Source organism: Microcaecilia unicolor, chromosome 1, assembly GCF_901765095.1.
Source record: "Microcaecilia unicolor chromosome 1, aMicUni1.1, whole genome shotgun sequence".
Taxonomy (NCBI): domain Eukaryota; kingdom Metazoa; phylum Chordata; class Amphibia; order Gymnophiona; family Siphonopidae; genus Microcaecilia; species Microcaecilia unicolor.
In genome coordinates this window covers 304,946,819-304,974,759 of record NC_044031.1, presented here as the reverse complement: position 1 = coordinate 304,974,759, position 27,941 = coordinate 304,946,819, and the positions used below count along the sequence as shown (strand labels likewise).

At 42.8% G+C, this 27,941-nt stretch overlaps 1 protein-coding gene across 1 annotated transcript in view; it reads left to right on the top strand.

Moving 5' to 3' along the window:
• Positions 1–8,180: 8,180 nt before the first annotated feature.
• Positions 8,181–27,941, top strand: part of LOC115476953 — a gene marked incomplete at its 3' end in the record, with an annotated part of 82,342 nt that continues 62,581 nt past the window's right edge. Inside the window, 2 exon segments of the mRNA XM_030213585.1 lie at positions 8,181–8,263; positions 22,258–22,331. Coding sequence (XP_030069445.1) covers positions 8,181–8,263; positions 22,258–22,331 — 157 coding nt within the window.

The following is a 27,941-nucleotide window of genomic DNA, read 5'->3' as shown; positions in this document are numbered from 1 at the left end:
AAAACAGAAACAACCTCACCTAAACCTAAAACATCTATAACAAGACAACTCATTCATATCCACCCATCAACCCTGATTGACGAGCCGTACCTAACCATCCGTGTAGGATACATCAACGCAAGATCAGCAGTCAGCAAAACTGAAATCCTTACAGACTGGATTAGTTCAGACAATCTTGACCTCTTATTCATCACAGAAACTTGGGTTCGTAATCCAAACGATCCCATCATTCTCGATCTATGTCCCCCTGGCTATAAAATCTTACACTGGGCCAGAAAAGAAAAAAGAGGCGGAGGCATAGCGCACATCTACAAATCAAATTTCTTTGCTGAAACCATCTCTGAAACCATTACACCACAACTTGAAATTGCTTCAATCAAACTTCACAGTCTCGCGTTGTTTGATCATCTAACTTGTATTCTATTTTACAGACCTCCCATTAACTGGAACAACAACCAATCCACCTTCATGGAATTTGTACCAAACACTTGCATCAATAATTCCAATGTATTACTAATTGGAGACTTAAACATACATTTAGAAGATTCCAACTCTGCCTGCACCCGTGAATGAAAAGATCTTCTCCATCTCTGTAATCTCTACCTCCCTCCCATTCAACCTACCCATTGCAAAGGCCACTCACTCGACATCATCTCTTACAAATTCTCTACGGACCAAAACAGCTACATATCCAATATCAACTGGTCTGCCACCCCCTGGTCGGATCACCTTCAAACGAAGGAAGGGATCCCCAGAAGCTTAGCCGGTGGTGGGAGGCAGGGCTGGTGGTTGGGAGGTGGGGATAGTGCTGGGCAGACTTATACGGTCTGTGCCCTGAAAAAGACAGGTACAAATCAAGGTAAGGTATACACAAAAAACGACATACGTGAGTTTGTCTTCTTGGGCAGACTGGGTGGACCGTGCAGGTCTTTTTCTGCCGTCATCTACTATGTTACTATCCAGTTTATAATCGAAAGAGAAAAACGCTTAAATTGCGACCCAAATCGGGAGATGGATGTCTTTCTCCCGTGGGCGCCCAAATCGGTATAATCGAAAGCTGATTTTGGGCGTTTCCAACTGCAATCCGTCACGGAAATGGGTAAAGTTGATGGGGGCGTGTTGGAGGCGTGGTGAAGGCGGAACTGGGGCGTGGTTATCGGCCGAGGAGAGATGGGCGTCTTTAGCTGATAATCGAAAAAAAAGGCGTTTTTACCGCGATTTTGGACCCTTTTTTTTCACGAACAGGTCCCAAAAAAGTGCCCCAACTGACCAGATGACCACTGGAGGGAATCGGGGATCACCTCCCCAGACTCCCCCAGTGATCAGTAACCCCCTCCCACCAAAATAAACCCACTTTAAAAACTTTTTTTCCAGCCTCTATGTCAGCCTCAAATGCCGTACCCATCTCTATGACTGCAGAATGTGTTCTATCCTATGACAGCCTTTCCCTGGTTCTGATGTGGCTCTCGGGTGAGTGTGACACCTTTTCTGTTATGCGCACCGCAGAGTCACATCAGCAATGCATTGTGGTGGGTGTAGGGTATTGGGCTCCGTGATTCCAGTAGCTTGTGGCAAATGCTCACGATGTTGGTAGTTGGTAGGCTCTACTCTCTTGGTGCTTTTCCCCCTGCTTACTGGGTCAGAGTGTGCCCTGTTTTGTTTCCGGTAGTCCATGAGGTAGTGGCCATTTTTGTAACACAATTTTAGATCCCTTTCACGTGTTAGCCACGTTACAGAACTTAGTTCTTACCTTGAATGTGGCTGAAAGAGGGCATTGTACACCATTCTGCCAGCTCTGACCTACTGCTACTGCTCATCTCAGTACCAGGGAGACTCGTTGCCAGTGGGGCACAACCTCTGATCTGCAGTTAACTGTGAGTAAGCGTGCTTATTCCAATAAAGGACGTTTTTGAAGAGATTAGTCTTCAGGTGTCAACTGGTGTGCCAATGTTATATAGCAGCAACCAGTCCTAGAGGCCTGCGTGTATGCAGGTCCCTGGAGCACTTTTAGTGGGTACCGCAGTGCACTTCAGCCATGCGGACCCAGGCCCATCCCCCCCTACCTGTGACACTTGTGCTGGTAAATGGGAGGCCTGCAAAACCCACTGTACCCACATGTAGGTGCCCCCTTCACCCCTAAGAGCTATGGTAGTGTTGTACATTTGTGGGTAGTGGGTTTTGGGGGAGGGGGGTTGGGTGCTCAGCACCCGTGGTAAGGGAGCTATGCATGTGGGAGCGTTGTCTGAAGTCCACCGCACTGACCTCTAGGGTGCCCAGTTGGTGTCCTGGCATGTCAGGGGGGCGAGTGTACTACAAATCGTGGCCCCTCCCACGACCAAATGGCTCGGATTAGGACGTTTTTGAGCTGGGCGTTTTTAGTTTCCATTATCACTAAAAAAAACAAACGCCCAGCTGAAAAACGTCCATTTTTTTAAAAATACGGTCTGTCCCGCCTCTTCACGTACCCGTTTTCGGACATAGACGCCCATGGAGATAGGCGTTCGCGTTCGATTAAACCCCTCCACGTTAATCTTACACTGGCGGAAAAATGGCCAGCCAAAAACACAAGACCTTACAAAAATCATCACTAGAGGACGGATCAACAAGGAAAGGTTCTGGGAACAAATTTACAACAACAACTGGTCTGCCCAACCAGACTCAAATCACTTCCTAACAGAATGGGGCCAACAGATGCAAACTTATAGTGGACGAAATAGCCCCATTACATACTAAAACTGTACGCAGGCACAACCCATCACCATGGTTTAATGACCTACTGAAAAGCCTAAAGTCACAAACCAGGAAACTAGAAAAAACATGGAATAAATCTAAAAACAACCTCACCTACAATGCATGGAAGCAGTCACACAGAAAGTACAAAAATGCCATTAAACAAGCTAAAAGATCCTACTACACACAAACAATTACAACCAGCGGCACAGACATAAAAAAACAGTATCAACTCATAAAAAATCTACTCAACACCAACCCAATCATATCCACACCTTCAAACTACCCATCTGCAAACCAACTAGCCAAATACTTCAATGATAAAATCACCATTCTTTGCAGCACGATACCCCAAGATTGTGCAAATCTCGATACCTTCCTTGACGAATTGGACCCCGTACATAGATGAAACCCCAGCTGACCGCTCATGGACAAATTTCACCCCCCTCACCACTAAAGAAATTTCTACAGCAATCACAAAGCTCTCCCAATCTCACTGCCATCTCGACTCATGCCCCAACTACCTAATGAAAGATGCCCCAGAATGCTATATCACAGAACTTACCTCCCACCTAAACTTCCTGCTACAACAAGGCTCATTCTCTATGGAACACAGCAATATACTACTCACACCAATACCTAAGAACCCCAAGAAACCAGCGAGTGATGTCACCAACTATCGTCTAGTTGCATCCATCCCCTTGCTAATTAAATTGTTGGAAAACAGGGTGACCTCCCAACTAAACGACTTTATACAAAAATTCTCCATCCTGCATGAACCACAATTGGGCTTCCGTTCAGCCCACAGTACAGAAACCATCCTACTCACTCTAATATCAACATTCAAACATGAAATCGCATTTGGAAACAACATCCTCCTCCTACAATTCGATTTATCCAGTGCATTCGACATGGTAAATCACTATCCTAACCAAACTACTGGATAAACTCGGAATCGGCGGAAACGTCATTAATTGGATAAAAGGCTTCATCACCTCAAGATCTTACCAAGTGAAATCAACCTCAACTACCTCATCCCCATGGTCTCCAGACTGCGGCGTACCTCAAGGTTCCTCTCTTTCCCCGATCCTTTTCAATCTCATGATGATCCCACTAGCAAAAGCTCTATTCAGACACGGTCTTAACCCTTTCATATATGCTGATGATGTCACCATATTTATTCCCTTCAAATCCAATCTAACTGAAATTTCCGACAAAATATCCTTGGGCATGCACATCCTAACCGCCTGGGCCAACGCCTTTATGATGAAAATGAACAAAGAAAAAACGCAATGCCTAATCCTCTCATCCCAGTACTCTGCGCCCCTCCCTACAAACCTCAACATCTCTGGCACCACAATCCCCATATCCAACAACTTTAAAATCCTTGGAGTGACATTAGATAACCATCTCTCACTCGAAGATCACGCAAAATCCACTACAAAGAAAATGTTCAACATGATGTGGATACTGAAACGCATAAAACCATATCTCCCACTGAAAACATTCCAGAACCTGGTGCAATCCACAGGACTTACCCACGCTGACTACTGTAACAGTATATTCTTAGGCTGCAAGAACCATATTCTGAAAAAAATTCAGACTGCCCAAAATACAGCAGCCAGACTCATTTTTGGCAAACCACGATTTGAAAGTGCAACACCTCTTCGAAAAAAACTCCACTGGCTCCCTATCAAAGAACAAATCAGTTTCAAAGTCCACACACTAATCCACAAGATTATCCACGGTGAATCGCCAAGCTATATGCTCAACCTGATTGACCTCCCCACCAGGAACATGTCTACAACATCACGAACTTACCTCAACCTACATTACCCCAATTGCAAAGGACTCAAGTACAAAACCTACTACAGATCCAACTTCTCCTTCCTGGGCAGCCAACTCTGGAATGCCGTCCCCAGACCAATCCGATCACTCAATGACCATCTGCCCTTCCGGAAATGACTCAAAACCCACCTGTTCAGGCAAGCCTACCCAAATGGCCCAGACTAATCCCTATGTACCTATCTATTCATCACCTATCCAGGAGACATCGACAATGACCCAAACTACATCTCCCGCCACATCTCCCCTGCCTATCCCTCGCTCTATCCCCTGTCGCCTCACCGACCCCTCCCCTAATGCTAACCTACCCTTGCTCTCACCTCTCCTACTCCCTTCACTCTAGCACATCCCCTTCCACCTCATCTACCCCTCCAATTGCTCACCTACACGTGTTCACCCTCTATCACTCCCCTCATCCTTGCATCTCTACATTCTTATCTCTTTTATTACTCCGATTGTATTACTCCAATAACACCCAACTTAGTTATCTTCATCAATACTTTGTAATTCCAACTACTATGTAAGCCGCATTGAACCTGCTTTGAGTGGGAAAATGCGGGGTACAAATGTAATAATAAAATAAAAATAATACATTCATATTTTACTGTCCTGACCTAAACATATCCCTCCTCTCAGGAAACAGCCTTTTCAGTCTGGATAAAAAAAACCCACATATTATGAGACTTGTGCTTATATTTAGGTGTTCTGAAAAGGGCATTTTTTTCAGACAGGCCAAGTTATCCAGGCTAGCAAACTCGGCAACACAATAATAATGGGTGATTTCAATTACCACTAATTATTCACAATTTTCTACTATAGAAAACCCTGTATTGCAGGTGCCAATGCACATGTATATATGAAAAAATACGTGGAGAAAAAAAGACTTCAGAGTCCTCAGGAATAATTCTCTTTACAATGATATTTTTCAAAACAAGAGAACTCCTTACTACAATCATTAGTCTTCACAAAAAAAACTCCACTCTTCTTATTCACAAAATACTAGTGCATGCACTTCAAACAATACAAAAGGTAGAGGCTGTTTCTCACGCCACAAAGCCGGTGAACCACTTCTAAATTATAACTTAGCTTGTATCTTCTGTATATCCATTCTTTTCCAAAATGTCTGCTACTGAAACGCCCAACAGGAGAACCCTGTTTCGCCACCACCGGGCTATTTCAAGGGCTAATATTTTTTCTTTCTTCAAGCGTCATTCTTCCACCACTAACTTGCCTCTTAATGGCGTCTTTAAACTTCGGATGGCTTCCTTCCTAATTATACAACTCACTCTCCCCCGTCATTTCCTCTAACGTCATGTCCTTCTTGACGTCCAATACTTTTCCAGGATCCTTAACGCGTCACTACAGGTCAGGCGTGAGAAACAGCCTCTACCTTTTGTATTGTTTGAAGTGCATGCACTAGTATTTTGTGAATAAGAAGAGTGGAGTTTTTTTTGTGAAGACTAATGATTGTAGTAAGGAGTTCTCTTGTTTTGAAAAATATCATTGTAAAGAGAATTATTCCTGAGGGCTCTGAAGTCTTTTTTTATCCACGTATTTTTTCATATATACATGTGCATTGGCACCTGCAATACAGGGTTTTCTATAGTAGAAAATTGTGAATAATTAGTGATATAGTTTCTACTAATCCTTTACTTTTGATGATTTCAATTACCCCAATATTGACTAGGTTAATGTAACATCAGGGCATGCTAGGGAGGTAAAATTCCTTGACAAAATTAAGGACTGTTTTATGGAGCAGTTGGTACAGGAGTCAACAAGAGAAGGAAAAATTCTAGCCCTAGTCCTTAGTGGATCGCATGATCTGGTGCAGGAGGTAATGGTGCTGGGGCCGCTTGCTAACAGTGATCATAATATAATCAGATTTGATATCAGCTTTGGAGTAAGCACACACAGGAAATCCAATACATTAGCATTTAACTTTCAAAAAGGAGACTATGATAAAATGAGAAGAATGGTGAAAAAAATGTAGAGAAGCAGCTGTGAAGGTCAAAACTTTACATCAGACGCGGATGCTGTTCAAAAATACCATCTTGGAAGCCCAGGCCAAATATATTCAGTGTATTAAAAAAGGAGGAGGGAAGACCAAACGACAGCCGGCATGGTTAAAAAGTGAGGTGAAGAGGAAGCTATTAGAGCTAAAAAAAAATCCTTCAGAAAATGGAAGAAGGATCCGACTGAAAATAATAAGAAATAGCATAAGGAATGGCAAGTCAAATGCAAAGCGCTGATAAGGAAGGCAAAGAGTGACTTTGAAAAAAATAAGACATAAGAAACCCACTTGTAAATTACATGCTCTGTAAGTTAAGCAGGTATTCATAATAGTGTGTAAGTACCCTGATAGCAGTTACATGAGAATGCCCACATATATGCTCATAAGTGCTAGTATTCTAAACATTTACGCTGTCTGTCATCTACTGGTACAATCTTTGGTACTTACCAGCTTAGATTATTGTAATATTGTATATATTGGCTGTAAAAAAATCATTGCTGACTAAACAGACAGTGCACAACATTGTCTCCCGCCTGAAGTTTGAAAGGGTATCTCTGTTACTGGTGAGGTTGCATTGGCTACCTGTTGAGGCTCGATCATTTTTTTAAGCTGTGCTCGTTTATCTTTCAAATAATATATGGAATTGCACTTGGTTATATGCAAGGGCCTATCCAGTTGTCAGATAGGAATATTGATTCTCAGTCTAGGAATTACTTAACTCTCTTTTCTCAGCTGTAGGGATATTATTTATACATTCAGCCAGCTTTCCTTATTTGGCATCACAATGGTGGAATACTCCCACTGCTAGAAATCAGGTTTTTGGGATCTTAGGGACTGTTTTGAAAAGCGTTAACATATTTTTTTATTCTGGAAATTTTTGGATTAACAATGTGACAGTTTTTTTTTTTTACTTTCTTTAAACTTTCTTGTGTTTTACCTAGTTCCAATTTATAGTTGTAAGGCACATAGAACTTTACGACTAATGTGGGATAGAAATGGCAAATATTATAATGTAGTGTACACTCCTAGATTATAGAATTGCTCTTTATGGTGGAAATTCAATAAGTGGGCATCCTGATAATGCAGGGTTAGTGGCTGTTCTATAACGGAATCTGGGTGCCCAGATTCCATGATAGAATACTAGCATAACCCAGTACTGGTAATTTATAGAATTTAGGTGCTCCCTTTTATACTAACCTGAGAATTGAGTGCCTATGTTCAGCAGGAGGCTCACGCAATTTACAGTATTCTGTAAGTTGCCCGCGTAAATGTCTGCCCACCTTTGACCCAGCCATGCTCAACGTGGCAAAACTGGCAGTCAACCCACCTTATTATGATGTAACAGGCTGCCTCTCTTTAGGTATGAATTAATGGTGTAGACAAATTGTTGAAGCAGTTCCTCTTAAGAGAGGTTTTGCATACATAAAACTCATTATTACATTTGCCTGTATGTCACAGATGACAACATAAAGCAAGTGTGGGGGTGTATTGGGCTTACAGAGTTTGCTATAAAGCTTGGATGGGGTGAGGAGGGAGATTTTGTTATGCCCTACATTCAGCTTCATACATAGCAAGTTGAGTCCAGAGAAACAACATGGCACGTAAAAGCCAGAGGCTTCAGGAGCAGGAAGAGGCAAGGTGCAGTGAGGACAAACTGACAGGAGCTACCATGAAAAGGTAAGGCAATGTTATGAGGTTCCATGTCAGAAGAGAGACCAGAACTTTAAATGACAGATGAGGAAATTAAACTCAGTTTTCAAGAAGAAAAATGCTAGTACTATTTGTTTTTGTTAAGGGAAACTAACAGAAGCACAACAATATAGCTGTGTGGGGATGAGCCCTTTATGAATATAACAAGTATTTACTGATGGAGGTTTTAGGACTAGTAATCTCCACCATGCAATAGATTAAAAATGAAGATTACGTTTCTTAAGAGAGGGAGAAGAATGCAGGCTGTGGATATAGGCTCATTATATTCTATTTACATAATGTTTAAGGGGTTAACATGAACCCTGGAGGAGTTGAGCTACCCAGTTATAAAGGAGTGAAGTTGATACAGCTGTGCATTTTGTGGACTAGTAAGTGAGCAAAGTCAGAGAACATATCAGTTGTTTATTCAGAAAGAAGGTAATAAAGCTTAGAAGATGAATGTGTATTAAAACTGGACCTTATCCTGTCTGCCTGTGTGTCATATACTGAACATCTTCATAACTTTGTTTTGCCATGTTTCTCTGTCACTGTATACTGAGATGTGACATTCCTTCTTAGAACTGTCATGCTAAGCAACCCAAGTCTTCTCTGAATCTCCTGGACAATGCACAGGACAGTCACTCGTCTTCCTCTTCCCAGGTTCCTGAAATAGCAACATGTGCAATTGGAATATTGTTAGCAAAATCATTCAGTACCCATGGCTATTGCTCCTCCACAGTGGCATGCACTTCCAGTGTAGAAGTGAAGTGCCTGACTTGCAAAAACTAGAAGTCTGAGTAGGGGCAGGGATATTTAGTGCACAAGCAGTATTTCCATGGTGCTCACTGCCTTTCTGTTGGTAGGGTGATAAGGGGGAAGTGGAGGCTGGTGAAAGTGAGACATTTACGCTGAGAAAAGGTGCATGGAGATTGGACTAAATGAGAGGGTAGTGGAGTCACTGGAGGGAACATTAAAACAAATATACTATTCTTAACATCCTGCTAGACAAGTCCAGGCAAGTGAGTTGTGCCCCCCACCCCAACCAGCACATGAAGGTAGAGGACACTGATTTCCAGTGACGGCATCACCAGTCCTTCAGCAGATGGTTGCATGGTGGACTGGTGCAGCAGGATTCTGGTCATATGGATGGCTTCTTGGAAAACAGACTGAGGTTTGTGGCCCTGAAGTGGAGCTCCAGTGCCATGGGATAGGCTTGGTCTGTGGACATTTCCTCTAACTGAGCCTGGACTTGTCCAGGACTCCAACCTGCAGGTCTCTGTCCTGGTGCGCTGCATCATCATTGGCAGTGTAGTCCCCATGGGGCACTCCCAGGGATAGTACTACTACTACTACTTTTCTAAAGCGCTACTAGGGTTACGCAGCGCTGTACAATTCAACATAGAAGGACAGTCCCTGCTCAAAGGAGCTTACAATCTAAAGGACAAATGTACAGTCAGTCAAATAGGGGCAGTCTAGATTTCCTGAAAGGTATAAAGGTTAGGTGCTGAAAGCAACATTGAAGAGGTGGGCTTTGAGCAATGATTTGAAGATGGGTAGGGAGGGGGCTTGGTGTAAGGGCTCAGGAAGTTTATTCCAAGCATAGGGTGAGGCGAGGCAGAATGAGCGGAGCTTGGAGTTGGCGGTGGTGAAGAAGGGTACTGAGAGGAGGGATTTGTCCTGTGAGCGGAGGTTACGGGCGGGAACGTAAGGGGAAATGAGGGTAGAGAGGTAATGAGGGGCTGCAGACTGAGTGCATTTGTAGGTAAGAAGGAGAAGCTTGAACTGTATGCGGTATCTGATTGGAAGCCAGTGAAGTGACCTGAGAAGAGGGGTGATATGAGTATATCGGTTCAGGCGGAATATAAGACGTGCAGCAGAGTTCTGAACAGATTGAAGGGGGGATAGATGGCTAAGTGGGAGGCCAGTAAGGAGTAGGTTGTAAGCTCTCTTGAGCAGGGACTGTCCTTCCCCATGCTAAAATTGCACAGCGCTGCGTAACCCTGGCAGCGCTATAGAAATGCTAAGTAGTAGTAGTAGTAGGTTGCAGTAGTCAAGGCGAGAGGTAATGAGAGCGTGGACGAGAGTACGGGTGGTGTGCTCAGAGAGGAAAGGGCGAATTTTGCTGATGTTAAAGAGAAAGAAGCGACAGGTCTTGGCTATCTGCTGGATATGCGCAGAGAAGGAGAGGGAGGAGTCGAAGATGACTCTGGGGTTGCGGGCAGATGAAACGGGGAGGATGAGGGTGCCATCAACTGAGATAGAGAGTGGAGGAAGAGGAGAAGTGGGTTTTGGTGGAAAGACGATAAGCTCAGTCTTGGACATGTTCAGTTTCAGGTGGCGGTTGGACATCCATGAAGCAATGTCGGATAAGCAGGCCGATACCTTGGCCTGGGTCTCCGCGGTGATGTCTGGTGTGGAGAGATATAGCTGGGTGTCATCAGCATAAAGATGATACTGGAAACCATGAGATGAGATCAGTGAGCCCAGGGAAGAGGTGTAGATTGAAAAAAGAAGGGGTCCAAGGACAGATCCCTGGGGAACTCCAACAGAGAGCGGGATGGGGGTGGAGGAAGATCCATGAGAGTGTACTCTGAAGGTGCGGTGGGAGAGATAGGAGGAGAACAGGAGAGGACAGAACCCTGGAACCCAAATGAGGACAGTGTGGCAAGAAGTAAATCATGATTGACAGTATCAAAAGCAGCGGATAGATCAAGGAGGATGAGAATGGATTAGTGGCCTCTGGATTTGGCAAGGAACAGGTCATTACAGACTTTAGAGAGTGCCGTTTCTGTCGAGTGTAGAGGGCGAAAACCGGATTGAAGCAGATCGAGGATGGCATGAGAGGAGAGAAAATCAAGGCAGCGGCTGTGAACAGCATGCTCAAGTATTTTGGAGAGGGAGATGGGGCGGTAGTTGGAGGGACTGGTATGGGATAGTATGGGCCCTTAGTAGTCTCACTTGTTCCTCCCCTACTCCTGGTTTCTTGGGAATTGGCTGCTGTGGTTTATCCTCTGTTTATATCTTCTGATATGAAGCTTGTTTAAAACAAATAGATCTAAAAGAGAAAAATTGTCAGTAGCAGTGATGGCTGTGCAAACTGGAGAGTGGTAGGGAAAATCCCTGGGAGTGCAGGTGAGGGGGTATGTGGAAATCTCAGCAACTGTTTGGCAGTGAGTGCTGGGGCAGAAGAAGGGAGCAGTGGTGTGAAATACACCTGAATGTAGTAAGTGGTTTTGAGCCTTGGGAGCTACCGCCCAGATAGCACAATTGGCTCATTTTGTCCTGCTTGCCTCAGAAACACAGCAGGACCATTAAGACAGGTGGTGGAGTAATCTTCAGATTGTCAGGAAGGTTGGTGCAGGTGTCACATCCTTCACCTGTTTTCTGTGGTCTCCAGCAGCATTCCATGCCAAGAAGGATCTGTTTACTTCCTGGAAACCCAGCACTTCCTTCATAGTTGAGTGGCCTTCCCATCCAGTGGCAGCAGGAAACGCCTTCATAAAGCTCCATCTCATGCTGCCACTAATCCCACGGCAGCAGGAGATGACATTTTATGAAGATGTTTCCTGCTGCCGCTGGACAGGAAAGACCACTCCTTTTCCCGCTGGGCGCTGGCTGCAAATGAGGTGTGTTGGGGAGGACCAATGGGTTGGTATGGGCAGAGCAATGGGCAGAGTTGTGGGTGGAGCAATGGGTGGGGTGAGGCAGAGCAATGGGTGGTGGGGCAGAGTAGGCTGGGGGCAGGCCCTTTATCTCCCACTGAGTGGGTTGGCCCCCTTGGCAGCTCTGAAGAGGGTGCTTGGTGATGTCATCACTTCCTATTGGGTAGTATTTAAGGAAGTTCCTGTCTTCCAGCCAGTGCCTTTGCAACAGGTCTCCTAGAGTTGTCTAGTGTGTGTTGCAGCCTTGTTCCAGTTTGTCTCCTGTGCCTGTCTATGTCTTGTTCTAGCCCCGCTCCATGTTCCAGCCTTGCTCCAGCCCTGTCTTCCTGCTCCAGCCATGTCCGAGTGTCTTGCCCACCGCCAGTCAGGGCCTAGCAGCCCTCGGGTTGGCTAGGTAATATCAACTCAGCTGCAGCCCAAGGGATCGCCCCGAGTCATGACAGCGGGTAAGACTCACAGTGCCCGTAGCCTCCTTGGATCTCCTGTCAGTGAGAAAGGTAGATATTTTCCATCCTCCCTTCTTAGTGGGGTGGTCTCTCCATTTTCCAGCTGCCTTCACCACAAGTTGCTGGTCATTTCCCTTTGGGTAATGGATTCTGTATCTAAAGGGGCATTAGATGGTAACCTTATCTGGAGGGACGTTTTGTAAGCCCTTCTGAGGTATTACCCTTTTATGAGGCCCTTAAAGGTGTCCCCCAATTTGTTGGATTATTTGTAGTAAATAATTAGCAGATTTTAGTACACACAGCTTCAGCTTTAGAAATGTTAATTTCTTTCTTCATCTCTCTCTCATTCACCCCTGAATAATTCACTGCTGAGTCACTTTAAAGTTGAAGTAACAAAACATCTGTTTACTCACAGTTTGTAGTTAGATTATAATCAGACAGGCTTATATATACATATTACTATACATTTGTCTTATCAGCTCCTTCCATGTGCTTAGATGGTAATGGATGCTCACACCACCATAGATCCTCTCAGGTTAGGAGAGATCATGAGCTCCATGTGCTCCATGTGCTGCATGTGCTGCATCTGCCCCCACAGGAAGTTGCATAGCTGTGTGACCTCTCTAAGTAATTCACATCAGAGGTCACAGAGTAATCACAGAGAAATAATAGGTGACAGTCAATGCATGTAAAATACAATTACATTCCAACAAACCCCTTCTCATGCATAACTGTCATGCAATTATTTATTCATACAAAGTCCAAGCTTTATACGCAGATTCACAAAATGTTCTCTGGGTAACGGTTTGGTCATGATGTCAGCTGTCATCTCACTGGTGTGACAATAGTGTAGACTGATGACCCCTTCTTTTGCCAACTCTCGCACGTTGTGGTATTTCGTTGCGATGTGCTTGGTGCGTGACTGAACCTTGTCATTCTGTGACAGTCGGATGCAGCTCTGATTATCTTCCATTATCTGGATTGGTCTCTGTTCAGCAATTCCAAAATCCAGCATAAGTTTTTCAATCCACATCAGTTCTCTGCACGCTTCCGATACAGCCACATATTCAGCTTCTGTAGAAGACAAACTCACAATACTTTGTTTATGACTGGCCCATGAAATTTGTACATTTCCATACATAAACACATATCCACTTGTGGATTTATAATCAGAATGATCCCCTGCCCAATCTGAATCACAGTAACATATTAGTTTTGGATTACTATTGGCTGAAATCTTTAATTTACAATCAATGGTACCCTTTAAATACCTTACCATCCTTTTAACTGCAGTCCAATCTGATTTGGTAGGTGAGCTGACCCTTCTGCTCAAAATTCCTACTGCATTTGCTATATCAGCCCTGTATGTGGTAGCTAGATATAAAAGCTTACCTATGGCTGATCTATATTGGATGTTATCTGGTAAAGGTTCTCTTACTGTTTCATCCTTCAGAAAATCAGTGATCATGGGAGTGCTTACAACTTGGGCATCTTGCATACCTAAACTTTCAATAAGCTCATTTATTTTCTGCTTCTGGCTTAGAAGATAAGAACCATCATTTTGTTTCTCAATTTCTATACCAAGATAGTATGACACATTACCAAGTTCTTTTATCTCAACATTGAGGTTTAAACACTTTACAATGTCCTTGTACTCTTGCTCACTTTTGCTTGCAATGAGCAGATCATCAACAAAAGCTAAAATGTATGCATATTGTCCATTTCTGCACCTAGTGTACAAGCATTTATCTGCTTCACCTTGCTTAAATCCTAAATTTGTCAATATTTCATGCAATTTGTCATTCCAACATTTTGCACTTTGCTTTAATCCATAAAGACCTTTGTTTAATTTACATACTAGCTGTCTTTGTTTTGTATTTATGAAACCTGTTGGCTGTTCCATGTACAAGTCTTCAGTTATATCTCCGTGAAGAAACGCTGTTTTCACATCAATGTGTTTGACTTGCATGCCTTTTGAGACTGCAATGCTCAGAAGTGTTCTGATTGTCGTGTGTTTCACTACAGGTGCAAACACTTCATCAAAATCTTCTCCATATTTTTGAAGATATCCCTTTGCCACTAATCTGGCTTTATACCTTTCCACTTTTCCTTGTGCATTCCTTTTTAACTTGAATACCCATTTGCATCCTATAGCTTTCTTGCCAGGAGGTAATTTTGTAAGAATCCAAGTATTATTTTTATCCAATGCATCAATTTCTTCTTGTGCAGCTTTATGCCATTCAGCAGCTTCTTCTGCTGGCATTTTCTCAATCTCATCCCATGTTAAGGGCTCTTGAGCTTCTGCTGACTTTGTTAGGTAAGACAGTCTTGGGGGTGGAACACCTTTGTTTTCCCTGGATGAGCGTCTGACAACAGGTTGGTCTGACCTTTCCGCATCCTCTAAATCTGAGAGTTCTTCTCCAATTGATTCCCCTTCTCCAACTGTACTGTCTTCTTCAATGATCCTTTCTGTGTCTGTTTCCTCTGCCTGTTCCTCGTTAGATACAGATGAGTTGCTTTCAGACATCTGCCTTGGTATGGCATTTATATACACTGGCATGTCTATTATGGTTCTAGTTTCATATTCTGGATGATAAGGCTCATCTGGGATAATCCAGCCTTTATCAACCCTTTTGTTTTCATCAAAATATGTAACATGTCTTATGCCAACAATGCCAGTTTTCAGATTCAAAATTCTATATCCTTTGTGCCCTGGAGCATAGCCAACTAAAATGCCCCTTTCTGTTGTGGAATCCAGCTTATGCCTTCTTTGCTTTGGTACATGAGCATATGCTGTACTTCCAAATGTTCTTATGTGTGACAGGTTTGGTTTCCTACCATGCCATGTCTCATGTGGTGTGCGCTCAGCGCCTTTAGTTGGCATTCTGTTTTGTAGGTACACTGCTGTGAGAATGGCTTCCCCCCATAGTCTTTTAGGGAGATTGCTATCTGACAGCATACATCTGGTCATTTCCACAAGTGACCTAAATTTTCTCTCTGCAACAGAATTTTGCTCTGGTGTGTAAGCTACTGTTGTGATATGCTGAATGCCTTCTTGTTCTAGAAATGTGCGCATGCTTTGTGAAGTGAACTCACCACCATTGTCGGTCTGAAGAACCTTTGGTTTTCTTTCAAATTTATTGCTCACCATGGCTACGTATTTCTTCAGCATGTCTGTGACTTGACTTTTTTCTTTCAGCAAATAGGCCACACAATATCTAGAGAAATCATCCAAGAATATTAGTACAAATCTGTTATTTCCCAATGATGGGATATTAAACGGTCCACATAAGTCACTGTGTATTAAGTCCAGCACTTTATTACTCCTATTTCCTGTGTATGCAGGAAATGAGGGTCTTACACCTTTTTGAGTAACACAGTCTATGCATTTCTCCATTTTACCAGCATCTGCACTTATCTGAATGCCAGTGGCTAGTTGCTTACTGTAAAGATCCTGGATCACCTTAAAATCACGATGTCCCAGGCGGCGGTGCCAGATTTCCAGACTACATTTACCATCATTCTTCCTTACTTGCGCCATATGTGAGGCTTCACCTGAAATGTTCAGCTTATAAACATCATTATGCATAAAAGCTTCAGCATACACTTCATCATTTTTAGAGATTGTGCACTTACTGTTTTCAAAATGAATCACAAATCCCTTCTTATCTAATGTAGATACACTAAGCATATTGCAAACTGCTTGGGGAATATACAAGACATCACTTACAGGAATTTCTTTAACTTCATTAGACACTTTGCATTTTAAGAATCCAATACCTTTTGCTTGGATCTTAGCAGTCCCTGCGTTTGCAGTTTTAAGAATACCTTCCTCTGGACACATTTCCTGAAAGAAATCCTTACAATTGGTTAAATGGCATGTGCTCCCCGAATCCAAAATCCAAGTACTTTCATTTGAATTATTATTTACCATAGTCAAAGATTTTTCTGCCATTAGAAAGCCCTTGTGTTTATCTTTGTCCTTCATACATTTCCTGGTTTGAAAATTCTTTAGTTCCATTGGCTTAGGTGAGCTAGAGGGAGTGTTTTGTGTTTCCTTACACCATTTAGATACATGTCCCTCCTTTCCACATGAGTAGCAAATCAGCTTGCCCTTGGGTGGAGTTTTTCCATAGCTCCGCCTTCCTCTGTTCTTTGCCAAGAAATTTGTTTCATTTCTCTCTGACTGACTTTGAGAACACATCTCCTCAGAATCATTTATTATGCATTCCTGCCTTAGTTTTGATGTTGTCTGTTCAAAAGATTGCCCTTCAATGGCCTCATTTACAGACCTAAAAACATCAAACTTCTTTGATAGTGAGGTAAAAAGAAATGCTCTTTTCAATGCATCACACATGGGAATTCCAGAAAGTTCTAGCTTTTGAAATGAAGACATAAGATACATAATGTGATCATTACATTTACTTTTATCCCTTAATTTGGTTTCATTCAACTCTGCCAACCAAATTGGTTGCTGCTTTGCATATGTAGTTGCATACATAGTTCTCAGTTTATATAAAATGTCCTTTGGTGTATCTTTTCCCTCCACTAATATGGCTTGTTTCTCTGAGAGAGCTTCCAAAAGCATGCACTTCACATAATAGTTTGCATTGTCCCATTCAGCCATATTTTCAGCTGTTCTGTCTTGATCTAAGCATATATATAATCCTTTTGCTCGAAGGAGACATATGAATCTTAGTTCCCACTGCCGATAATTAAACTCAGTTAATTTAGGCACCTTGAGAGAATAGAACAATGGTGAATTTCTTCCCTCAGCCATTTTCTTAGCCTTCTGTCTGCTGTGTGGGGGGAGAGAGAGACAGACTGAATCTTTCCTTTAAAACTTAAGAGAAAAATGTGGCCTTTTTTTCTGCCTGGTAATATTTCTCTTCTTTTTCAATTCCTGGACCCTGGGCCCATAACCCTTTTGTTGGATTATTTGTAGTAAATAATTAGCAGATTTTAGTACACACAGCTTCAGCTTTAGAAATGTTAATTTCTTTCTTCATCTCTCTCTCATTCACCCCTGAATAATTCACTGCTGAGTCACTTTAAAGTTGAAGTAACAAAACATCTGTTTACTCACAGTTTGTAGTTAGATTATAATCAGACAGGCTTATATATACATATTACTATACATTTGTCTTATCAGCTCCTTCCATGTGCTTAGATGGTAATGGATGCTCACACCACCATAGATCCTCTCAGGTTAGGAGAGATCATGAGCTCCATGTGCTCCATGTGCTGCATGTGCTGCATCTGCCCCCACAGGAAGTTGCATAGCTGTGTGACCTCTCTAAGTAATTCACATCAGAGGTCACAGAGTAATCACAGAGAAATAATAGGTGACAGTCAATGCATGTAAAATACAATTACATTCCAACACAATTGCTATCCAGAACCTACCTATTTGTGGCGTTGTTGTGGAGTTCCACACGGAGGAATGGACTAATATGTGCCAATTACATGCAACAGGAGCATCTATATTATGTTTCACACTTTTTCTTAGCGGTTCAATATTTAAACAAAGCAAACACCAACTCCATATGGGTAACCTGCAGATTTATTTTTTCCTGTTCCAGGTCACTCTTTGCCAAATATGATACATTTTAATTCTCATCGCTTCCCCTCACCTTTTCCCCCCCAGTGAGAACATCATTTTCAGATCCACCATGCATCACCCTATTTACTAAACCTCCACAACACTTCCAAAACCAGGTCTTCTATTCTCACCTTCCCATCTCCCCCACTGCCCCCGTCTCTCCTGCCTTCCCACTTCCTCATTTTCCCCTCCCCAATTCATTCATTTATGTCACACATTGGTGTATACCACAGCATCCACTATATTCAAAGAGAATTTAAGCCAGCTTTGAGCTCTTGGCTCCAAAGTAGTCATGAAACCCTGTTTGTGCCTCAGAGTACCCTCTTCCCCTCCCCCCACGCCCTCTCTGTCCCCTAACTAGAGATTGACAAAAAAAAACTGTCGGAAAGCTTTCAGCCAAAACTGAAATTCATCACCTGGTTTTCACCAAAACCAAAACTGAAACCTCAAGTTTGGTTGTGTCAATGCAAACCAATGACAGTGAGAGCTGTTAGGGATTGTCAGAGCTTGCAGTCTGCATCTCTCTGCTAGACTCACAGTATCCTAGCCAGAATAAAATAATTTAAATAATGAAAGACCATATTTTGCCTCCAATATTCAATATGTTTGTTTATTATAGCCCCTGACGCAGCCCTTTTTTGGGTGAAACACGGCCTGTGTCGGGCAACTGTCTTATATACGGTATCTTCAATAAAATATTTTGGATAATATACTGATCTGCTTGCTCATTCTCCATGCTTACTATTGATACAATATTGGCCACTCCCCGAGGAGGGATTGGGCAAGCTCATTGGTGTAACCCAGTGCCGTAGCGAGAGCAGCTGACACCCGTGGTGGGTCGCCACTGCGCACCCCCCCCACCCCGGACCACATTCTTACTAGCATAGGAAAGCGGGGAGTGGGCGGGAGGGCCGATCCGCCCCAACTGCACATCGCTGGGAGCTGCGTCGGCTCCGCTGGTTCCCTGCTCTGTCTGCCCCAGAACAGGAAGTAACCTGTTCCGGGGCAGAGGGAGCAGGGAACCAGCGGAGCCAACATCCCCCCCAGCTGTGTGCACCCAGGGCGGACCGCCCCCCTTCCTACGCCACTGGTGTAACCTGATCTCTATTGGGAGTGGCTTGGACAACAGATCGGTGACGCGGCCAGGTTTAAAAGCCCGGGCGGAGCCTTTTTCATCTGCGCCATCTTTTGAGCATTCAGTGATGAAATTTTGGACTGTTGTTATATTTGGAGGTCCGTGTAAGGATACCATGAAATACCCTTCCTGAGGCAGCTTTTATCTCGGCGAAACAAGGCGCACTTGTCGAAGGGTGACAAGGAATGGTGCCATTAATTGTATGCTAAACAGTTTGAGCACTTCCCGACTACACCACGAACAGCCCGACTTCTACAAGTCAATATAGCTTGGTGCTGAAGACTATAAGATAAGTAAAGGACATTTTCATTAACGAAGTCCAACTGTGTCTTCAGCTTGCAGACAGTGAAGCATTACCAATGCAGCTATGTACCAGGAGTGCTAGAAGAGTGAAGGGTCGAGGCTTAATTAGTGGTTGAGTTTACGGGGAGGATTCTGGAGCAAGTCCGGGTTTATTTCCGGTATGGGAGTTTTGGGGTAAGGTGTCTTACTTTGTTAATTCATAGTATTAGTGAATGAGAGGGAGAGTTTTTTTTTTTACACCATTCGTTTTTCTCATATATTTATGAGTTTTTACGCATGTTTTTTTTTTGCTCTCTTTTTCTCTTTCATTGGAACCAATGATATTACTCTACTCCTGAATATAATAGTGGATTCAGCATTATTTGCAGTGTTTTCCCTATTAGGAGCTTTGAGGTTCCCTGTTGGTTAAGTTTCTAGTAAGGATCTTTGTGATTCTCTGTGAATTACAAGGACAGACACCTGCAAAACTGTAGTTTCAAACTTTTTTTGAGATTTAGAATTTATATTGTAATAAGGCCATCCCTTCTCAAAGCTGAAGAGCCTGAGATGCTTCATAGGGAAGTTGTCCTATCCCCGTTATCATTTTTGTCACCCTTCTTTGTACCTTTTCTAATTCCACTATATCTTTTTTGAGATGTGGTGACCAGAATTGCACACAGTATTTGAGGTATGGTCACACCATGGAGTGATACAAAGGCATTGTAACATCCTCATTTTTGTTTTCCATTCCTTTCCTAATAATACCTAACATCGGGAGGAAGTGACATCATCAAGCTGAATGGCAGCTTGAGCTTAATAATACCTAACATCCTATTTGTTTTCTTTGCCACCACTGCCACACATTGAACAGAGGGGTTCAACGTATCATCAACAATGATGCCTAGATCCTTTTCCTGGTTGGTGACTCCTGATGTGGAACCTTGCATCACATAGCTATAGTTTGGGTTCCTCTTTCCCACATGCATCACTTTGCACTTGCTCATATTAAACGTCATCTGCCATTTGGATGCCCAATCTCCCAGTCTCGTAAGGTCCTCTTGCAATTTTTCACAATCCTCTTGCGATTTAACAACTTTGAATAACTTTGTGTCATCAGCAAATTTAATTACCTCACTAGTTACTCCCATCTCTAGATCATTTATAAATATGTTAAAAAGCAGCAGTCCCAGCACAGACCCCTGTGGAACCTCACTATCTACCCTTCTCCATTGAGAATACTGACCATTTAACCTTACCCTCTGTTTTTCCACAGTCAAAACGCTGTTGGTTCTTTCATATCATTGCTGTCAGCACCAGTTGTTGCAGGCAAATTATACACACATTCTGAACATATCACATTGGCGAATGTAATACGTATTTTGACTCCTGATGCAGGCACACATGCTGAAACACGGCCATATTAATTCTGTTATATATTAGGCAATCGTAATTGCTGACAAGATTAAAGATTTCAAATTACACCCTTGGAATCCTCGTCTTTTTTTGCCTTACTTCCTTTGTTTGCTGTTGCACATTCGTGCAGGGCCACCGAGAGGGGGGGGGGGCAGGGGGAAAAATTCCCCAGGCCTGGGCCTCCAAGGGGGGCCCTGCGCTGGGGTCAGGCCACCGGCACTGCAGTTCCCGGTCTCACCTGCCTGCGTCCTCGGCTCCGGGCCCCCTGAATTCAAAGCGGCAGTCGCAGATCGCCTCCCTTCGGGCCTTCCCTCCCTGTGTCCCGCCCTTGCGGAAACTGGAAGTTACATCAGACGAGGGTGGGACACAGGGAGGGAAGGCCAGAAGAGAGGCGATCTGCGACTGCCGCTTTGAATGCAGGGGGCCCGGAGCCGTGGAGGCAGGCAGTTGAGACTGCGGACTGCAACGACGGGGGGGGGGGGGGGGGGGCGTAGGCGGGGCGGCCTTGTCTCTCGGCGGCCCTGCATTCATGAGGCTTGGACCATTCAGGTTTTTATCAGCCATCACTTACTATGTTACTATGACTGTCCCCTTTTGTCTCTGGACTAATACTAAACCACACCATCCAGTAATCAAGATATCAGATGATCACTCAAAACAACTTCTGAAAATTTACCCCATTTGTGGCACCCCCTCCTGCATGGTTCTATTACCATTTGCTGGCACTGTTCTCCCAATAATGAATACAGATCTCCCTACTTCTGGATGACACCATAGCTGGGATGTCTCATTCAACGTCTGGCAAATTGAAATCACCTATCAACAGCACTTCCCTTTTCATAGCAATGTTGTGAATCTTTTCAATTAAATCTCTGCCTGCAAGAGAAGTCTATATATCACACCAGAACACTGCAAAGTGTAAATAGATGTTCCATTTCCTCTTTCCAGATTAACCCACCGCGCCTCCTTCTTACCTTATAAGCCCTGCAGTTGTATGGCTTTGGCTTTCATATTCATTTTTTTTCATACAGTGTCACTCCTTCTCCCTTTCTTCCTACTATAACCTTCCTGAATATAATAAAGCTAGGTATAACTAATCCCAGTTATGGTTTTCTATGCACCTTGTCTTCATGACCACCACTGTATCCAAGGCAGCCTCTTCCATTACAGTCTCTAAATCTGGATCTTTATTTTTATACTATAGGTTTTATTATATACAACTTTTTGATGTTGTCCTTTTTTTCATTTTCTATACATTTTAAAAAATGTTTTACTTACACGAGAGCTTTGTTCATCTTACCTAGCAGAGGAAGACCAATTAAATTAATAAATGCACCTAAGTCACTGACATATGGGTTTCTCAGAGTAGTTTATCAAGCTGACTTTTCCACTTACTTTTCAATGCATTTTATAATGATTGCTCATCTATTCTTTTTCGCCAGGAACTCGAGGAAACCACACGTGAGTGGCAGTACTAACCAGACATCCTCTGTGGTGGAACAGCGCGACAATATTGGTATGTTTATGGCCAGATATTCTTTAAAACAGAGGTCCTTCTTTAGAACTTTAGAATATTTCTTTCTAAGAACCCAACCTAGTGTGGGTTACCTGTGATATACAATTTATTGACTATCATCTGTACATTAATACTTATTTTATTGTAGGTCTATATTAGACACCCTAGGCAAGCCTTTATGTAAGCTAATTTTAGATCCTTATTTATTTTATTTCTTTATGACACTTATATTCCGCATTACAATTCACTGAATATATTCCATGGGCATATCATGCTGAATAAATATGATCCAGTTATGAATATCATCCAAAACTTTTTTGCTGAACATTTTCTCCCCTATGCCCTAATTTTCCCTTTCCCCTGCCCCCCCCCCCCTTTTGCTTCTAATAGTCCACTCCATATGAATCCAAAATAAGACTTCTGGCCCACTAAAGTTAAACCTTAACCCCACCTAAATATATCGCTGGTACATTCCATTACATATTAGTCTATCCCAACTATAAACTACCCGCTCTCTCTATTACATTCCCCCCCTCATCTGTGCCCCGCGAGGTCTGGGCTCTGATGACCCCACTCGACAACGGATGAAAAGTGTCCTGACTCAACTCCTATATACCCCCCTCTCCCCTTCCCTCATCTCTGATAGTCGTGAGAACTAAAAAATAAATACATAAATAAATAAAACTCCACTTATCAAGTTCTGGCGTGTGCAGCAGGTAGGAAAACCCTACCCCAATAGCAACCCCATAATATCAACTATCCTCATCAACGGCGTCAGTATCTACAGACTGTTTAGAATCAAGCTCCTTACTCTATGTGGAAGGGACTGTATATAAGCATCCCACACTGCTAAAAACAGCTTCTTTTGATTCGGGGAACCATAGGCCCCACGCTTTTCCAGTAGCATCAAAGCATGTAGGCGAGTTCTCCATGCCCAGTAAGATGGCTTCCCATCACCTATCCATTCTCTCAATATGATTCTCTTCCCTAAGGCTACCGCTTTCCACGTGAAGAGTACTATCTCCCGCTTGTGCACACCAAATTGTTCATATTTATCTAGAAGCAGTAATGCAACCGACAATCCCCCCTCTCTAAACTGGCCAAAGAATTCTTCTAAGTGATTACCTAAGTTGAAAGCCAACCCCCTCCTATCTAAAGACTGATGTTAATGTTGTAATTGTAGGTATGCTAGCACATCTCTAGCTTCCATTCCTGTTTTAGCCTGCATTTGGGCCCAGCTAAGCAATTTCCCTTCCTCATTCATCACATGTTGTAAAAGAACCAACCCCTGCACAGCCTATCTCCTCAGACCTTGGAATACCACGTAAGCTTGCACAAACCAGGAACACAGGGCCAAGACAAGACAAAAGTGCTCCCAAGCACCAAAGGGAAAGGCAGGGAAGCCCACAGGGGAAAGCAGGGAAACCCAGCAACTCAGAAGTGTTCCTACAGCATAACCAGACTGAAGTGCTCCTAAGCACTACACTAACAGAAGTGCTCCTAAGCACTATACTAACAGGAGTGCTTCTAAGCACTAAACCAACAGAAGGGGAAGCAGGTGAGCCACAAGGAGAAAGTAGGGAAGCTAAACACATAAACTAACAAAGGTGCTCCTAAGCACCAAGCTACAACAGTGCTCCACAGCACTAAACTAACAAAGGTGCTCCTAAGCACTCCACTAACAGAAGTGCTCCTAAGCACTAAACTAACAGAAGTGATCCTAAGCACTAAACTAATTGGAGTGCTCCTAAGCACTCCACTAACAGAAGTGCTTCTAACAGCACCAAACCAGAAGTGCTTCTAACAGCAAAACAGAAGTGCTTCTAACAGCACCAAAAGGGAAAGCAGGGTAGCTACAAGGAAAAAGCAGGGAAGCTAAACACATAAGTCAAAAGTGCACACTGCACCAACACCTGGACCTAAAGCAAAATGTTGCAAAGGCAGCAAGTTCCCAGGTGGCTAATAAGCTCAACACACTAAGCTCAGCTGCAACAATCTCAAGGCAGCTATGGGTGAGGCTAGCTGCCAAACTTCCACACAAGACTGGAAGGCTAAAATATCTGGACCAGAATGAAAAGAGTCTGGAAAGTCCGGTTCTGGCCACCAGAGGATGAGAGGAGCACAACCCAAGGGGAAAAAAGTCACAAACGTGACATTACTCTTTCTCAAACCAGCCAAATTGACTTCTCAAATCCTAATGCTTCCTCACCTTCCCCTCCAATTATTGATGGTCAATCGCTGCTCTTTTGCGAGACTATGAAAATACTTGGTGTCACTTTTGACTCAAAACTGTCTTTTAAGAAACAAATTGACTCTGTCCTTCAGTCCTCATATTTCACTTCACATAGAATTCAGTCTGTGAAGCCATTTCTACCTTTGTATCTTATTTGAGTTATTCTCTGCCTGGTCAATAGTCATATAGATTACTGTAACACCCTTTCTGTTGGTCTAACTCTTTCCGCCTTAAAACATCTCCAACTTATTCAATCCACAGCTGTCCAATTACTCCATAATGCCTGTCACTTCAATCATGTTTCTTCCTTATTATGCTGTCCTTGCCTCTCAGCATTTGGATTCTTCTTTAGCGCAATTCTTGATGAAGGTTATCCGAAACTTGGCCAGGTTGGGTCTGGTTTCCATTAAACTTACATTTGAGTGAACTTTTGCTGTCTCATCCTTCCCTGGATCTGATGCTGTTTGTACTAACTACTTGGATACTGCAGCAGGTTGTCTCCTGTTTTGTTTCTTCCTTATTGATTGCCAAGCATTAGCTGCCTGTGTCTGCCTGCATTAAGTTTAAGCTTCTTATTTTGGTCATCCATATCCCCCTGATTAGCAAAATAATCTTTTGATCCCCTATTTACCCACACATTCACTTTCCTGTTTGCAAGAAGCCCTTCTGTCTTTACTGCCACCCTCTCATCTTAGGCTGGCTATCTCACTCGACTTTGCTTTCTGTTATGGTGGTCCTAAACTGTGGAATTATCTACCTCTCGCCCTCCACCTTGAACCGTCTTAACCTCAATTCAAAAAATTAATCAAAATCTGGATCAACTTGTAGATCCAGTCCCCTTATCCACTCTTCTGACCTTGCTCCTCAGTCCTTATAATTGTATCTCCTACCTTTTTTCTTTTCTTTCTCCATTCCTCTGTTCCTTATGTCATTATTATTGCAGCTAGGCAGTATACACTTTGCAATTAGTGATATCAAAGTTATAAAATAAATAAATAAGTGGCATGTAGTCTTGGGAAAACCGATAATAAAGGACAGAGGTAGATCTAGAAAAACAAAATCCACAAACAAAGAAACATATAGTCAATAAATAAGACAATATAATGAACCAGCTTGGTATAAATAGCTTTTAATCCAAATAATGTTTAAAATGGCGGTAGAAACACAAAAAAACAACTTGCAAATATATACAATTAAAATTGTTCATCCAAAGACCCCAAACCCAACATGTTTCTGACAGCCACAAAGGTCTAGTATGGGTGAAATTACCCAACCATAAAAAGACTGACTCTTAAATGTGTAACTAGAGTGCAAATATAGTAACATATAGTAACATAGTGTCAAAAGCTTTGCTGAAATCTAAGTAGATTACGTCCATAGCACGTCCTTGATTTAATTCTCCAGTCACCCAGTCAAAGAATTCAATGAGATTCGTTTGGCACGATTTCCCTTTGGTAAAACCATGTTGTCTCGGATCTTGCAACTTATTTGCTTCCAGGAAATTCACTATCCTTTCCTTCAGCATGGCTTCCATTACTTTTCCAATAATTGAAGTGAGGCTTACCGGCAGGTCTCGGAGTTGTCTGATTACATGGATTTTCACAAATGTAATCCCATGAAGTTAACAAAGCTTTCTCTGTTGTAAAACAGCAAAATAACTAGCCAGGTCTCTAATGCAAACAGCTTAATTCTTCAGCCAAGAATATTTAAATGAAATCAGCTACTATAATTGGACACAAGTGGGATCTATTTAACTTACTATGGGCCTTGTTAAGACATTTTTTGGAACCAAGCTAACTTGGGTTTGCTATTAAAACGGGGTTTGAAGTCTTATGCAATACAAATCTTTTGTTTTCTTATTCTTAATTACTTTTTAAATATATGTATTTATTTTTAATAAATTTTTATTGATGATGGTAACACCTCTCAATCATACATTCACAGTAACCATGGGTACATTAATCTGAATAGAGTCAGATACACTGTGAAAACTGCCACATCATCCTTTTACTTAATCCTACCAACTATTAACCTCTCCCCCCCCCCCCCCCCCGTTCACCCCTCCCCTACAATTAGCGTTACTCCAACATCTGTGCATTAATCTCTTATTTTACATGTTTACATGCTTATATATTTAGCATGGGGCCTTTTGCCGCTGGTGGTAATGTCAACTAAAATGGAGTCCAGATTTTACAATAGTCTGATTCTTTAAAACTTGCATTCTGATCCACCATTCTTCTCTCAAATCTCATGAGACAAACCATCTGGCATCTCCACGAATTGTTGGTGATTTATTTGTAATCCATTCCTTGAGTATTACTTTCTTTGCTATAATGACTGCCCGGAGCGCAAAGCCTCAATATCCTGCCGGAGACGTTAGCCCCGGGTTGCCAAACAACACATACGGATCATACCTCCATTTGGCATGCCATGTAGTTGATATATGTTTTAGTAAGATCTTCCAGAAATGCACTATTATTATTATTATTAGCATTTGTATAGCTATTCTTGCACATTGCCAAAACATGTGTCCCAAGAGTACCCCTTGTGCTCCGCATTTTGGGCACGCCCCGTCCGAGGATGCTCCCATGTGAAAGGCCCTTCTTGGTGAGATATATGACTTCATAATAAACTTATATTGCATTTCCCAGTGTGCTATCGTTTTGCAAGAGTTCCGTAGCGACAAAACATGTAACATAGTAGATGATGGCAGAAAAAGACCTGCACGGTCCACCCAGTCTGCCCGACAAGATAAACTCACGTGTCATTTTTTGTGTATACCTTACCTTGATTTGTACCTGTCTTTTTCAGGGCACAGACCGTATAAGTCTGCCCAGCACTATCCCCACCTCCCACCGCCGGCTAAGCTTCTGGGGATCCCTTCCTTCTGAGGAGGATTCCTTTATGTTTATCCCACGCATCTTTGAATTCCGTTACTGTTTTCCTCTCCACCACCTCCCGTGGGAGGGCATTCCAAGTATCCACCACTCTCTCCATGAAAAAATACTTCCTGACATTTTTCTTAAGTCTGCCCCCCTTCAATCTCATTTCATGTCCTCTCGTTCTACCGCCTTATTTATTTGGCTTGAAATTTCAATTCCCAAGTCCAGGCCCCAAGCCTGCGATAGTTTTGCATAGTTTGGCTCCGGTATCACATCTCTAATATGTCTATGATGCATCCTTAACGGGACTTTATTTTGTGATTGCAGAGAGAACGCATCCGATTGTTCCTCCTGTACATTTTCTGTCAATTCTTGCCATGGCAGAGTGGCTATGTAATGTTTCAGCTGTATATAGTGAAAGTATTCTGATTGTCGGCAGGAAAATCTGGTCTTCAACTGCTCAAACGATTGGATTTGTCCCTCTTCAGTCAATAT